Source organism: Taudactylus pleione, unplaced genomic scaffold, assembly GCF_031769625.1.
Source record: "Taudactylus pleione unplaced genomic scaffold, aTauple2 ptg000053l, whole genome shotgun sequence".
NCBI lineage: Eukaryota > Metazoa > Chordata > Amphibia > Anura > Myobatrachidae > Taudactylus > Taudactylus pleione.
In genome coordinates, this window is record NW_028284455.1 from 40,491,189 (window position 1) to 40,507,981 (window position 16,793).

General features: G+C 40.0%; 1 protein-coding gene across 1 annotated transcript in view; it reads left to right on the plus strand.

The window, feature by feature from the left end:
• ACAD11 (acyl-CoA dehydrogenase family member 11) overlaps positions 1–16,793 on the plus strand; it is a 190,789-nt gene that overhangs the window by 96,964 nt on the left and 77,032 nt on the right. Inside the window, exons 12-13 of the mRNA XM_088462815.1 lie at positions 5,236–5,343; positions 6,797–6,895. Coding sequence (XP_088318941.1) covers positions 5,236–5,343; positions 6,797–6,895 — 207 coding nt within the window. The remainder of the gene's footprint in view (positions 1–5,235; positions 5,344–6,796; positions 6,896–16,793) is intronic.

Sequence of the window (16,793 nt, forward strand, 5' to 3'; positions counted from 1 at the left end):
TAAGATTTTTTTGTCTATGGGATATACATATATATCCCTATCTGCAGCGTGTCTTTAGGGACTCATTGCTAGAAGTCCAAAAACAGAAATAAAATGACTAGGAAAAGACTTTGCCAGTGGTGTGGGATATATATATACAATCTACAAATAAAGACAAAGGTAACATTATCCCTTGGAAACTTGAATACCAAACCAGTAGCCCAGTGATCCAGCGAGCCACACGGGCACTATGGCCCATAGTTTCAACTGATAAAGACTTACCTTGCTTCACAGGCAAACGACCGATGGCGTGCTTCAAAAGAGGCAGAAATATTAGGGACATGGTGGTCCATACGGATATAACTGGATTCGTGCATCCCAGTCAGGAAGGTCAAATTATACGGGCAAAAGCACCAGGTTGCTACAAATGTACAAAATGTACCACGTGTCAATATATGATGACAGGATCAACATTTAAACATCCCCATCGTGACCATATATATCATTTAAAACATGTCCTCACCTGTACTTCAACATACGTAGTTTATTTGATAATGTGCCCGTGCGGATATCATTATGTCGGTAAGACCATTAGGACAGTGAGAGAACGGATGGCTTTACACCGATCGGCCATTAAATCAGCCCTACTAAAAAAAGTGGCTGAGCAACCTGTGGCTAGACATTTTTTGCTAGCTGACCACCCTTTGTCTGCTTTGAAACATATTTTAATTGATCATGTTCCAACAACGTTAAGGGGAGGAAATAGAGGCGAAAAACTTCTGCGTCTCGAAGCGTCCTGGATACACAAAATTAAATACGATCCATCCTGCGGGACTTAATGAGAAACTGTCTCTTAATGTATTTTTGTAAAGACAATCGTTACGCCTCAGACACTACTTTGTATTGAGTAACCACTTAAAGTGTGGTTAGGATGACTTACCTGTAGTTTATCATTATAGCTGTTCTAGTCTATGGTATATATTATATGTAGTTAGTCTGTATGTATTTTTCATAGTTAATAACTTAAGCGACTGATATTTATATGTAAGTTTATTGCATGCATGTAACATAATATGTTTCTTTGTCTCTCCTTGTAGCTGACGCGGGCCAGACAGACAGTATACCAAGCTTGAGGTTTGTCTCTATGACAACCAACAAGCTTTGGAGTGATGTCATCCATGGAGGACAGGAGCCGCCGCGTGCGCGCCAACCCCTCCCCCTGCCTGTCCTGGCCGGCGCCGGCACACAGGAAACACACCGCTATTTAAAGGTAAGACTCAGCAGTGTTTATGTCTGCTGTTTATATATTTAATATTGTTATGCCAGCCTTGAGAAAAGGGCCGTGTCTGGCTCTGAAACGTCGGCAGTTTGGCATGTATTAAACCCTTTTTTTGCTTATGATACCAGTCCATGAGTGCCGCTGATTCTTTGCATGAATATTGGACACTTACAGAAGGCACCCTGGCACATATCCCTATTATTTTTTGAGTGCCGGTTCACCCTTGGAATATATATATATATATATATATAAATAATATTCTAAATGTGTTCAGAAAATTATTGATAGAAGAATGGCTACTAACATACCAATTTATTGCTCAACAAATATAGATTCACATAAAAGACTCGCAGTACAATAGCAGCATATTATATTAGTAGGTGGTTAAAACTGTTGAAGAAAAAAACAAATAAAAAAACACCTCTGATATTAAATAGCCAGCAAGACTGCAGCCGGACCGGGAAGCCACGGGAGCAATAGCGGTGGTCCGGGTCCTGAACACTATTCTCCCTTTGTAGGAACCAACTTTTCACAGCACAGTGGTTTTAGGCTTTTACACTTGAGGACTTGTTTGTAAGTAGTAAAAGACAACTCAGGTGTTCTCCAAAAGACGAGTCCTTTCTTTTACAATCGATCCGGATCACATTAGAATGGAAGTACCCCTGCATATAAACGTTATTTTAAAATAGATGGTAGCTTGGTTAGATCAACGCGTTTTGTCCCTCCTCTAGGGACTTTTTCAAGATCCTAAAAAATAACACTGATACGTTAAAGTAATTTTATTATCTGAACATTGCCACAGATAATCATAGGAGTCCCCGGTGTTCATACTGTTCATCCTCTTATACATAAATTGTGGGTAAAAGCTGTTTATTATTTATTTGTGATTTTTTTATTAGGATTATTTTTTCAACACTTTTAACCAGCTAATATAATATACTGCTATTGTACTGTGAGTCTTTTATGTGAATGCATGTATATTTAGCAATACATTGGTATGTTGATATTAGCCATTCCTCTAGTTATCCGAATACCCTTAAAAACATAGTTTATTGCTTCTGTTCCCTATCAAATTGGTAGTTATGGTTGACGTTTTTCAGAGAGCCTTAATTATTGTTCTCTGTAGCATAGTATCTGGACTGGCCATAAACCATAGATGAAACGCTGGACTTAACTTGTAGCTGGATCCTATACCTCTCTGCATATAAACAATCCTCTATGTGATCGGACACAGGGTTGTGGGATTAAGCAAGCATTGACCTCTATAGTAGTTTACATTTTTCTACCTATGCATAGGTGGCTGCAAACACAAGATGCAATTTACTCTGCATAATTCATACACATTACAGTATGTAAGGTGTAGATGATAATTACCCAAGTTACTAAGATCATGTTAAATGCAAATAAGCATCTTTCCCTTCCTAAACAGATTAGGAAACATGCTTTATTTTTTACAAATGAGTGTCCGGTACACTGTAATACAGGATGTAATTATAATCCCGACGTGCGTCATCCCAGCTGAAAATTTCCCGGTGCCGGAATGCCACTACCCGGCTACAAGACCGGCGCCGGAATACCAGCAGGAGGTGGAATCCCGACAGCCAGGATGCCGAACTTGAGTATAGCAGGGATGCCGTCTGCCGGAACCCTGGCATCGGAATCCCGAATGCCGAGACAGCAACATTGCCGAAATCCCGACATGACTCGGGATGCCGACGTCGGGATCCCGGCAGATGGCATCCCGATCGTAAGGACACCGCAGAAAGATGAGTATCACCACGAGTGGGGGACTTAAGTTTAGGTGCCCCGGGGACATTAGGCTGCGGGAGGGGGGAGGTTAGGGTTAGGCTCCGAGCAGGGGGGAGGGGGGGTTAGGGTTAGGCACTTACCGGGGGGATAGGGTGCAGGGTAGGGGGGTTAGTATTAGGGTACAGAAAAGGAGGGTTGGGTTTTGGGGGTAACTAGGACAGGAGAACAGTACTCACCGTTCCCCTGTCTGGATTTCAACCTTCGGGATAATGCTATCAGTGTACTGACAGCCGACATACCGTCCATCGGTATTTAATACTGATTCCGTATAGTGGGGCTGGTTAGGACTTAGCTGCGGGGGGGAGGGGCTGGAGGTTAGGGGTAGGTTTAGGCGTCATGAGGGGGTAGGGTTAGGCTAGGGGAGGGGTAGGTTAGGGTTAGGTTCTCCCGGGGGTGGGTTAGGGTTAGGCACCAAGGGGAGAGGGTTAGGTTTAGGCACTAATGGGGAGGGTTAGTGTTAGGATGTACAAACAGAGGGTTAGGGGAAGAAGGGGGGAGGGTAAAGTATACTTACCCGATCCTTGTCAGGATCCTGAGCATCGGGATGCTGCTATCGTTATATTGACAGCAGGCATCCTGACTGCCGGGATTTCATACCCATTCCTGTAATACTGCTAATATATTGCAGCACATGTGGTAATTGCATAATTTAATGTCTTATACTGGGCATACACTATACAATTGTCAGGGCGATCGCCGATCGTCCCGATACTTGTGCTATGTGTGCGGACGACCGAGGGTAAAGTATCGATCGGTCAGGCGTGCTGGATCATCCAGCATGCCTGTTCGATGCGATATTTTGTAAGTTACATTTCGGCCACATCGGGCAGTGTATGCCCAGCTGCGGCCGACTGACAGTAATTTCCCCTGTTCCTTTACTGGGAAGGAACGGGGAAATGTCTCCTTCACGGGGGCGGAGCACAGATAGCACAGTGTATGCCCACGATATCTGCTGGTTGTCAGGCTGACAGATAAAATGTCTGACATGCATTTTATCTGGCATTGTATGCCCAGCTTTAGACATGTTCGGTTGTTTGTTGTCTTCGTCAGCAGCTCACAACTTGTGCCAAGGGTTAAGTACATACAATTCATCTCCCTCCAACCATGTCATTTGTGACGTATGTGGCCATCTTGGGCACATTTCATATCGACACCCCCTTACTGTATTTTGTCACATATTCATCCCCTGCCCTAGCCTTCTTGGCAACATGCAGGGCAAAAGACACCCAACACGAAGAGAAGCACATGCGCACTTTAAAAAAAACTGCAAGTTACAGCCGAAAAAAAGCAAAAATTTTCATTTATGTCCAATTCTAAATGAGGTCCAGTGACCTCACTGGTAACCTTATCATTGGGAGTGATCATGAACACAGTTTATTTTTTAACTTGTGATTATGCCATAATCACGACATTCATTTAGTATTATTGAAATACACTTTAGCTCTAATATAGTGTTCTGACAGTGAAAGTTCTAAGCTATTTACACTATATTTGTCTAGCGTTTATTTCACTAAATAGACTTTCTTTTCTATCATAACGTTGTTCTTTATTTCTTGTTTCAAATGTATTTGAACATGAATTTATACATTTAAGTGTCCTTCATCTGGCATGTACAGGTATGAGCTCCTGTTTAATGCTATAATACTTGTGCACTCTATTATTTACTTACCTTTTTGTGATGCTATGTAACCATTTTGTTGTGTCAATCCTTCCCCTTGGCACAATATATTTTATTGATGGCGTTGTTCAGTTTGTGGACAGTAGGCCTGATGCTGAGTTGAACATACACCTATTTGCATCTTGCGTGTTTTCATCATACGCAAACTTGGGCGATGCCGAGTCTTGTGCATTTCAATCTCTTCTACACTTCTGGATACAGAGACGTAACTAGGCTGTAACAGGATGTTCTCTCTTAGGCAAATTTCAGTGAGGGTAAGTGGAGATGCGTTAGCGATGCATGCAAGTCTGCATCGCTTGGTTCCAGAGCATGTGCAGTGCAAGAACATGTACAATATGCTCTGTAGTCAGACTTGTATTCAACTCTGCATCAGCCCCTATGTGTCAGGTCATTAGAGCAAGAGTGGGAGCAAATAGTTTCAACAAAAATAATGCAATTCTGCCACAATTTGTTAATTTTATGTAAAAAGCACAAATATTTTTTTTTGCAGACACAGGCAACATGGAGGTGCTTCACATGTATGGTACAGAGGAACAGAAGAAACAGTGGCTCGAGCCTCTACTTGCAGGGCAGATCCAGTCTTGTTTCTGCATGACAGGTGGGAACACTTATTAAGTTTCTAGATCTGTCCAAATATTTTGAGGAAACATTGGCAGAGGACAACATTAAAGATGCTATAATTGTTAGCAGTTTATAAAGTGCAACACACAGTGCAGCTACAATTTGTTGTTAGTCAGACTGATATTTATGAGAATAAAGGTGGGTACACACCTAGCAGATACTGTATATCTGCAGATCCAGGGATTTGCAGACATATCTGTAGATGATAGTCGTTCATATACACTGAATGACCATCATCTAACAGGCAGCCACGGGTCCCGCTGGCCGGGGGGCAGGGCAGGGTGGGTCCGCACCCCTCCCCGCGGCATCCGCTGCATGTGTACGGGCAATCGGCTGATCGCCAGTACACACTTGCCGATGGACAGATATATCTGCAGATATCTGTCCATCGGCTGTACAGCACAGCCAACGCAATATGTTTGTGAACGACGTCATTCACACCAGATATATTGGCTGATCAATTGATCACCCATTATATCTGTCAGTGTGTACACAGCTTAAGGCTTATCACTTGAAATTTGTAACATTACTCATAATTGTGTGCTGGACCAGTGTTCTTGGAGATGTCACTGATTCATTGCACATTCTTATATATATTGGCTCATATTACAAAATGGCTTTCACCAACTACTATTTAAATAATAAGGGTTTTCATTCGTATTTTATTAGTCATTTGTTTGCTATAAAAGGAAGATAATGAGCTGAAAGAAATAGAAAATTAATGATTTGTAATATAAATCACCTCTGATATGTTAGAATAAACAGGGCACAGAGCACAAATTTTATGGTCTATTTTGAAGCTTAACATTTTCAGTTGACCTTAGAAGTTACATGTTGATGAATGCATATTTCATTAAAAGCTCAAATTATAAAAGTAAACTGAGCCATACATAATATTATTTCTCTTTCATTGAATGGAGGACACTGGAGACAATGGGGTATAGCTGGTACGAGAGGAGTCTGTGCACTCAATAGTTAAAAGTCTTCAAAGCACATGCCCCCCCTTCTCTATATCCCACCCCTGCCTCCTGACTTTAGTTTTAGTTTAGTTCCTCAGGGTTTGGGCACGTTTTTACTGAACTGCTTAGGCAGTTTTCCTTTTCTATTTTTATTTTGTTATGAGGCGAGCTGTACACTGCTGGTCACTGTTGTAGCCGACAGCAGCCGCTCCGGAGTCACAGCAGTGGCACCGGAGGCAGTGCCTTGTCTCAGCTGGCTCCAGAGGGGATGCAGCGGAAGAGCCTTTCCCTCCGTTCCGGAGCCGCTGGCTGCACACCTGAGCGGTGAAGCTTTCAGGTAAGCGGCACCTTTTTTTGGTTTGCAGCTTGCTCCCTTGGTGGTGGAGGTTGCCGGGGGGACAGGCCAGTGGCAGCACGGTTTACCGCACCTTTACTGGACTACGTTATGATGACCCTGTGTTCTTTTTTTAGAACCTGATGTAGCATCCAGTGATGCCACTAACATGGAGTGCATTATCCAAAGAGATGGAGATAGCTACATAATTAATGGAAAGAAGTGGTGGAGTAGTGGTGAGTGAAAGCACATTTTTTGATTCATAGCGCCTGTTTGCAAATGCATACATATAGAATAGATGCAGTCAATCCATATAGGTTTTAACTAAATACGGATTACATTTGCAAAACATTATCATTTATACTTTTGCATATTCAAATTCTTTGGGAAAAGCTTCTATTGTTTACAGTTAGACAGTACTTTTAGTTTTACTAATATGTGTAATTTAATTCTATTACGTTTAATTAATGTGCATATCTAGTTGAAGTGTCCCTTTCCAGGTAAATTGTTGTAGTTGACACTTTATCTGGCTTCTTCTCTTATACTGCAGTTAGTAACCTGAAATTATACTTTTTGCCCCAGTGTGTGGACAGAATTATTATGGCCTAGCATTTATCTGCTCGACTATCCTACTGGTGTTGTGTGATGCATGCTCTCTGTGCATCATCTGTTTTTACATATCTGCTATATTCCACCCTGAGTTGAGGGTTGGGGATATTACATGACACCTGTGTGTAGCTGTTGCCTAAATCCTAATCCAAGCCAGAATGATCTAGCAGCAACTGTGAAATGATTGTTGGATATATATATAGTAGCTCCTGATATTTACCTTGGGTTTTATTAATGGATATGTATAATAGTCATTTTAACTCTCTCTGATCATTTTATACATACATACATAGGCTATTTAGATGTAATAGTACTTGTTCAGCTACTCGTGAACACAGTGAGATTAAATCTGAGATGTCTCTGTTAAAATAAATAATCTTGATAAAGAGCACATAAGCTAATTCTAACACTGCAATGTCATTATAACATTGGAGTGTCATTGGCTTCATGCAACGCAGTGCCTTTAAAGCAACTATAAATCTGTAGGTGGAAGGGCAAAGGCATGTAACTTATATAGCTCTCCCATATTGTAAAATACATCTTGATGCAGGGTTCTTTATGTAGTGAGGCCTTCTTTCATTTCATGCGAAACCCAAAATAAAGTAGGGGGACTTTACTGAATCCAGGATTGCAAAATATATTTATAGGCTACCGCTGAGACTTATGGTAAGTTGACATCTTCCACCTTTAGAAATGCGGAGAGATGGGTCCAAGCACCGAGGATCTCCCATTCCTGAGACAGAGGGGCATAGTTAAGCAAATAAGTAGGGACACAAAGCTATATTTGTCTCCAAAAATGTTTAATAGATCGGTATTCCCACAAGCAGTGGAAAAAGGAAGCATCATGGCAGCCACACTTGTTTTAATTGTTAGAGGGAGAGGTGAGGGAAGAGGTCCAGCCAGTGTGAAAAGCCAGTTAGTGTAATAAAAAGCAGAGCAAAGACATTTATATTGTACATATATTACCCTGCCACCAGATAGAGGAGCAAATGTTAGGGGATCAAGGGGATTGGCCCAATCCAAAGAGGATAAAGTGAGGGTAACTACTCGGATATCATGTATTTCCTGGTGAATTTGAAAAAGATGCGTAGGAGGAATACTAAAGGTTCCACTATTTCACTGACCTGTAATAGTCGTCATATAGAATCTCACTAGAGCTTTTAAATTCATTATTTCCTTGCTCCTCCATGATTGAAAGGGGTAGGAAGCATTACCATGTTGAAAAGCTGGGTTTCGTAAAAGTGGTAGAAATAAAGAATGATAACTGTTGAGTCCTAATTTTTTACAGACAGATTACCATGTGGTCCACAAGGACATAAGGAGGGGGTTGTCAAGGATTTCGGGTGATAATTCAGATTTATGAATGTACAGAAAATAAATAAATCCATTATCGTGGAGAAAAGATTGTTCCACCATGAGATTAGTGGAAATATGTTTGGAGTGAAGCAAGTTGTAATAATGCAGAGGATCCTTGCAAAACTATAATGCGTGAGATTGGGCAAGTTAATACCACCATGGGCCAGGGTCTGCTGAAGTTTGATGATACTGATTCTGGGGCGTTCATAATTTTAGATGAAGGCACTGAATGACGCATTATTGAGTTGATCATCCCTGTGGGACAAAACAATAGGCAATAATGTAGAAAAGCTGATCATTTTAAGAAGACTTCTTTACCAATATAATCTCTTATTATTTTTAACATGCCTGTAGGGTCCTAAAAGGTTTAAAAATGGCTAATTAAATTACAATTTTCTTTGCCCTTTTTCAATTATTTCATTCATATTCATATCAAACTGTAGCTGTTTAATAATGTGTTGTTATGGGATGTTACATGGATGACAATGACTGGTTTCTTCCAACAAGGCTCTCCCTTTAATAGCCTTAAATTATATTCTTACTAAGGGCCTAATTCAGAGTTGGATGCAAACGCAATCACAAAGTGCGACTTTCTGCAACCTATTCTGAGTTGGCTGCAGTTGCAAATTCAATCAACTCTTTACAGGTAGCAATTGTGACTCCCTCCCCATGCAAGTAACAAGAGCACATGTTCTTGGAATAGGAGTCAAATATAAGAAACAAATGTAAAATGTTATTACTTTACAAGCAACACTATCAAACTTATGAGCAACATTCTCATTCCCATGCAGAATAGTAAGAATACTTTATTTTTTACTTCGGTAAAATGTAATTAGTTGCAACACTTAAAGTTTATTAGCATTAATGGTTTTAACTTAGACGATGAGTCAGTCACAGCCTGCGACCGTTATTGTCATCAACTCGCACAAGAATTTTAGTACCCACAAGTCCAGTGCATCCAAACGGTAACGGTCACATATGCAATTTTGTAGTCCAATATGCTCTTACTGTACTTTGTCAACGTTAGCATGCCTCCTCCAAAACCCAACCCTTCCGCTTGGCGCAAGTACATGTTGCCTGAAAATAAGATGAGCATCCGCTCTAAAGAAAGAGGAAGTTTCTGCCAAAAAAGCTGCAGCTTGCATTTGCGTCCAATACTGAATGAATGCCTCAGTCATTGTTTAGCTTCTATTACACTAAGTAGCTATAAAATAATTTAGTGAACAGATCCCACTTCTTTATTTGTGATGTCTTTTTTAACATCTTCAGCATTCGTAACACATGACCATACTGGGTACAGTAGGTCGCTGAGCGCCTTCCTAGCATAGGATGCCTTGTAATATGAATTATTTTTCCCCACCATTGAATCAGTGGCCAGAACCACTGATGATAGTTCGGTATTCTCAAATTGATGCTGATAATCAGTGGCCTGACCAGTTCATTGGAAGCTTGGTGCTCTCAGCAGTAGGTTATCGACTCCTACATACAAAGACTTTATACTTGTTTGAATACGTGTTATAAAGTTCATTGAAAGCCTGGTGCTCTCAGCAGTGGGTTGTCTACTCTTACATACAAAGACTTTATACTTGTTTGAATACACGTTATAATCACACGATGCATTGCCACTTTTGTTTACTCTCCAAGTTCACACACACACGCAGGGGGGTTTTCTGAGTACCTAGAAACCCCCCCTGCTAGCTGCTCCATCGCCTCACTCTCCTGCCGAAGCTCAGGCAACTGTGCCTGCTGTTATACTGTGCTGGCTGTAGGGGGAGCTGCATCGGCAGTACGCAGCCCTCCCAGGCAGTTCACATGAGAGGACCAGCGTTGTGAGAGGCTGAGAGTTGCTGCTGGCGTTCTCTTCTGGAGCCGCACCGCAGGTCTGTGTATTGGCAGGGTGGGAGGTGTTCTTTAAAAAATGATGCCAGAGCTGTATTTATTTGTGTTTTGAAGTGAGAGGTTTTGTGTGTGTGTGTGTGTGTGTGTGTGTATGTGTGTCAATGTTTGTGTCTGTGTAGTCTGTCTGTGTGTGTCAGTGTGTGTCTGTCTGTGTAGTCTGTCTGTGTGTCTGTGTCAATGTTTGTGTCAGTGTGTGTGTCTGTGTCAATGTTTGTGTCAGTGTGTGTGTCTGCATAGACTGTGTGTGTCAATGTTTGTGTCAGTGTGTGTGTCTGTGTAGTCTGTCAGTGTGTGTGTGTGTCAATGTTTGTGTCGGTGTGTGTTTGTGCAGTCTGTCTGTGTGTGTCAGTGTAGTCTTTGTCGGTGTTTGTGTCTGTGCCAGTGAGCGTGTCAGTGTTTCCAATGGAGGACTCGGTGTCGCCTTTTTATTTCTTGGAGGGGCTGAAAAGCTCCACATGGGATTTTCTCAATAATTGAACCAAACCAAACTTTATTCAATTCATCCTGAGTGCTGGACTATGCAACAGTATGTATATATATATATATATATATATATATATATATATATATAACACACACACACACACACAAGGAAAGGATAGCTGGCACTCAAATGCTCCTCCAACAACACGCGCCGGTGCCCTCCTAAATTACCAGCCCTGTACAGGGATGGAAACACCAAATATAGAACAAGATAGGTGGCACTCTGGCGACTTAAAAAATACTCTGGACCCCGTAAATAAGGACCTTGTTTACGGGGTCCAGTGTATTTTTTAAGTCGCCAGAGTGCCGCATATCTTGTTATTTATTTATATATATATATATATATATATATATATATATATATATATATATATATATATATATATATATATAAATTTCAGTCGGATACAGGCAGCACTCCTCGGGTACTCAATAATCCAAGCTCGTTAATCCATTACTGTGAAACATTTCAGATGCATTTTCCATCATTTTGGCATTGACGAAATATGTAATAAATGCATCTGAAATTTTGCACAGTAATGTATTAGCAAACTTGGATTATTGAGTACCCAAGGAGTGGTACCTGTATGTGTTTCGATTTGTTTTGTCATTGGTTTGGAAACCCCCCTTTCAAAATCCTGCGTTTGCCACTGAAGTGGGCCATACTTGTGCAGCAAATAAGAATTCTTTGAGAACCTTTAATCCAACTCTCAATACTTTGCTCCTAATAATCACCTTGGATCACTGAAACTCTGGAACATCCTCCCATGGGTACTAGTACTGTATAGATATATACAGGTTGAGTCTCCCATATCCAAATATTACGAAATACAGAATTATTTTGGCATGACTAAGATAATGAAACCTTTTGATTTTTGATGGTTCAATGTCTAAGGCACAAATTATTAAAAATATTGTATAAAATTACATTCAGGCTGTGTATAAGGTGTATATGAAACATAAATTAATTTAATTTCTGTACACAAACTTTGCTTGAGCCACAAAATGATTTAAAATATTGTATAAAATTACCTGCAGATTGTGTGTATAAGTGTATATAACGCATAAATGCATTTTGAGTGAATATTTGGGCCCCATTCCCAAGAGATTTTATTATGGTATGCAATTATTCCAAAATACGGAATATTCCGTTATCCAAAAAACCCCTGGTCCCAAGCATTTTGGATATGGGAGACTCAACCTGTATAGGGCCTGATTCACACTTGCATGCAAAGTGGCCTCATCTGCAATTTTTCGCTCTGCACATGCTCATGAGGCTGAATAAAGTACTTACCTCAACTTGCGGCTTAAAGGGTGTAGCCAGCCAGCACTTAGCATAAATTGGCTTGCCTCCGGGCATCTGGAATGAACTTGCGCAACTGGCTTGCTGACTATGGCAGCTTGTATTGCACATTTATGATATCATTACAGAAGCTGATTTCTTCTCCACCATCAAAAATCAGTTATTGGGCGGTAACGACAAAGCTTCTACGGATGCAGTATTTGAATCCAGCCCAATAAGTTTACCAGCGTGAAGGTTGGGATCTCTAGTCTAGATACAGTATCACTAAGTTACCATTTACACGTGTTTGATCATTTGAAGTCTTTTGAACAAGTTCATGACGTGTTTGAGATCTCCAGATGTTATGTCATTATTTAGAACATTTGTATGCTTTGGGTGCACTATTTTGGATCTGCTTTCTGTCAAAAAAGCATAACTGACTCCGCTTTGCTAAATGCTTCTGTTATACTATTCTCATGCTGTTCTTAACTTGATTTGGTGCAGAGCTACTGTAGGTTACTGACATTTCATAACAATAATAACAATTATAATAACTAGGTACTAGCTAAAGTCTATTTATTTCACTAGTTTTCATATGTATTTGTTTTGTGTTTTTTCTCTAAAATTTTGTAAAACTTTAATAAAAAAAAAAAGGCTGGCTTTTTTTTTTCTTTTTCGTTTTTTAATTAGCTGTTCCCACATAGATTACAATGATTTTTCTTGTAACCGCATGAACAATAGCGTTTATGTGAAATGGCATACATTTAAGCACACATTGCAATCATGTATCTGATTGTTTTTGATCTTATCAAAGCCAAAATATGACTGGGTTCTTCACACACATTAGTTTCAGGAGCTTCGGTTTTAGGTGAAAATTTTACATTTAATCAACTTTACCAATTACATGTGGTTTGTATTGGACCTGTTCTCATCTACACACTTGTTGATTCTTTAACTGTTCAAGAAGACTAGATTAAATGGTCAGGTTGTAATTTATTGCTTGATTTAGCAAGATTTTAAGATTGAGAAGTTCTTGACAAAAAAATTATATGAAATTGAGGGTTTGGAATTTTAAGAGCAAGATTAGAATGTATTAATTTACAATAGAAGTAAAGAATTAATTGAGTTTCAAAAAACAAGTGATGTAGATGTCAATCAGTTATCACACATTAGCAAGGTATAAGTATCACTCGTGTTGTGAGAGGTTGACAAAGAATTGTGCATTCTAGCCATTACTAATTGGGAATTTTAAATAGTTTAGCAAAGAAATGAAAGTACAAATATGTTAACACTTTAATTATGTATTTATTTTTTAAATGCTATGTTTTAGCCTTTCATTTTAAAATACAAATATAGTCTGTTCTACTCAAAATAAATTATACCCATATATTAATCTGACTATCAGTAAAGTGTTACCTGTTAAGAAAAATTTTATCAACAAATGTTAGTTCAAACTATTTCACTAGAAATAAAATAAATATACCAAATATTATAAAAAAAAAACCCTGCCCATATACAGTGGTATTGAGTATAAACTATATGAGGTAATCCAGAAAGTAAAGACTATTTGCTTGTAAAAAAAAACCACAAAAACAATTTTTAGTACATTTGTCTATTTCTCCACATAATTACCTCCTTCATTTAAGCATTTATTATATTTGCCTATGAGCTTTAGGATCCCCTTGTTGTACTCTGCTGCCTCCAGTCCATTGAAATTAGTTGTTGACATGAAGCTTCTACTCATCATAATTTCCAAAACGTTTTCCATCCAGGAACTATTATTTAGTTCAAATAGTTCCTGGATGGAAAACGTTTCGGGAAACTGTGAAAATCACTTGGGGCAAGGTCCGGACTATACAGTAGTTGATGTTCGCCCAAAACTATGACAAGTGTCCCAGTTGACAACGGAGAATTTTGTATTGTAGCTCTAGATGATTGTAACATTTAGAAATTTGGTGAACTCTTAAAAAAAAAGTGATTCCCATTGTTAAGGGGTAGAGATCAAATGTAAATCAGATTCCCATAAAAGCTGAGGGGTCTGTTCATTATTACTAAAAATTATTTGGAGATAATTAGGTTTAGAACTCGCATGGAGTTCTACCTAATTACCGGAGGAATTAATCACTCCTCCGCTCCATAAATATTGTGGCAAGAACAGCACAGATCTGACATGGTTGTAAAACTGCAAGTTGTCAGATCCAGGCCAGGGTTTGTGTGTTTAAAGGCCCCCATACATCAGCAATATGAAAACCACAATTGAACAATTTGAAGATTTATTGCCCGATCTTAGGATTTCCCAATCGAGCAATCTGCGCCCATACACTACAGATCTTTTTCAGTGATTTGCAGATCGATTGCAGCAAACACAGATCTGGCAATCTTGAAAGGCCCATCATTTTGCTAGAAACGGTCTGCAAATCTGCTGACCATGTCCATACACTAGCAATCTACATCCCCAATCGATCCGTGAAATCCAACATGTTGGACAATCTGACTAAACAATTTCAATCACTTTTTGGTTGCAATCTGCGATCTGTGAAGCCCCATACATTGCAGATTTTTATACACAATCGATTGCAAATTGCACGATTGCTGCAATCCATCTCTGATGTATGGGAGCCTTGAGTCGCCCAGGTTATAGGCCCGGGGGTGATTAGTGTTCGGGATCCTGGACCTGAGGGTCCACTAAAAGAACTGTGTTGCTGTATGGAAGACTCTGTGAACCAGCTGTAACATTTTGCCTGTGAACACTGCACTAACCTGTATACCTGCCTGTGATGAGAACATAAACTTTTGGATTTTACTCCGGGCTATGTGATTCTTGTCACAGTATCTATTCCGAAAAGCTGTCATTTTTGCGATGATAAAATAGATACTTTTTCCTGTCCTTTCTAATTTAACACTGCTGTTATGCATGCTACGCGTGCGCCGCTTCCATACACAGAAGCGGCACATGCGCAGCATGCATCACAGCAGCGGTAAGTGTTAAATGATATTTCAATTAATTTTTTATGTATGTTATCTCCACCGCTGCATGCTGCTACAGCATGAAGTGTCTCCCCTCTGTCTGTTACCTGGTGGCACTTCTAAGTGCTTCTATTTTATTAAATAACTGTTTAAAGTAAATAAACTGTTAATTAAGCACTTACAATTGCCACCGGGGACCGGCAGCTGTACGCTGCAGCGGCGGGGGAGGGAGCTGGCCAGAACGGAGCGTTCAAGGGGAAGGGAGGAGGTGGGCAGTCCTGCTGCAGCCCCACTCCTTCACAAGCTGTCATGTAAGCTGCAGCTTGTGAAGCCTTTCTTGGGGGCTGTACGCCATCTGAAGATGGCGTACCACCATCAAATTCTGAAAATACATACATTTCGGGATGTGATGAATGCCATCATTTCTACATTCCCATACTAAAGTATGGGGAGTGTGGAAATTAACACATCAGGACTGTAACCAGGAGATATCTGTGATATTTACTGTGTTACTAGTTTAATGAATCGCTCCCTTACTTAAAAGTAGGTAACTGTTTGAAAAAAATAACTTAATTAAGGTATCATGAATAGACCCCTGAGTTTTATACTTATCAGGAAAACTGTCACTTAAACAGTGAGAATTCCAAAAGTGAATATGTCCCCTAGAACTGCCTTCAGGACTGGACCTGAATAGTTATTAAACAACCCACATTAACAATGCTTACAAATTTGATGATAATATTGCTGCAACAGAATGGAAAAACAAAGAAATTGTCAATATAAACATAACATGAAATAGAATACGTAGTCAAAAACTATATGAGGGCAGAAGTCCATATAAACAGAAGAGGCACTGATTAAGTGTCTAGGTTGCTAGGCAAGTCTAAGCTTCAGTACATCAGTCAGATCTGGGTAATTCTGTATGCCTCCCAGAAGGGTAGTACCGTCAGCTTTCCAAGCTGCCCGTAGGATGTTCTCCTTAACATTAAAGAAATGGACTCAAATTGAGGTATCTCGGGGAAAGTTAGTTGATCCAACTCTCGGCTTAGAGAGGTGGTGAATATGGTCAGTTAATAGATCCTGTGTGAAGGCTGTAGAAAGCAGCATCTGGAACAATTTAGAAATGTAATCTGCCTTTTCCGCTTTGGAAACCGAATCAGGGATACCACAAACCTTCAAATTATTACACCAGGACCTGCCAATTTATCCCTCTCGCTGTGGACATCTCTGCTTAAAGATCAGCATTGGCTGTGAGAAAGTCGTTATGAGAGATCAGTTCTTGCTTTTTTATTCTCTTGGCGGTCAGCATGGCCACCCAGGATGGAGATCCCAATACAAAATAATTGCGTAGAAGATTCCACGCCTACCAGCATATCTGCATATGTTGTAAACATCTGGAACATGGAATAAACTGTTAAAAGAGCACTGGTATCCGAGTCCAAACCTAAGTTGCTAGGGGTAACAGAGCTAAGAGGTGCAAAATAAGTCAGCAGAGATGACAGCCCAGCAGGTGAGGAAGGCCCCTGTTTCTATGATGG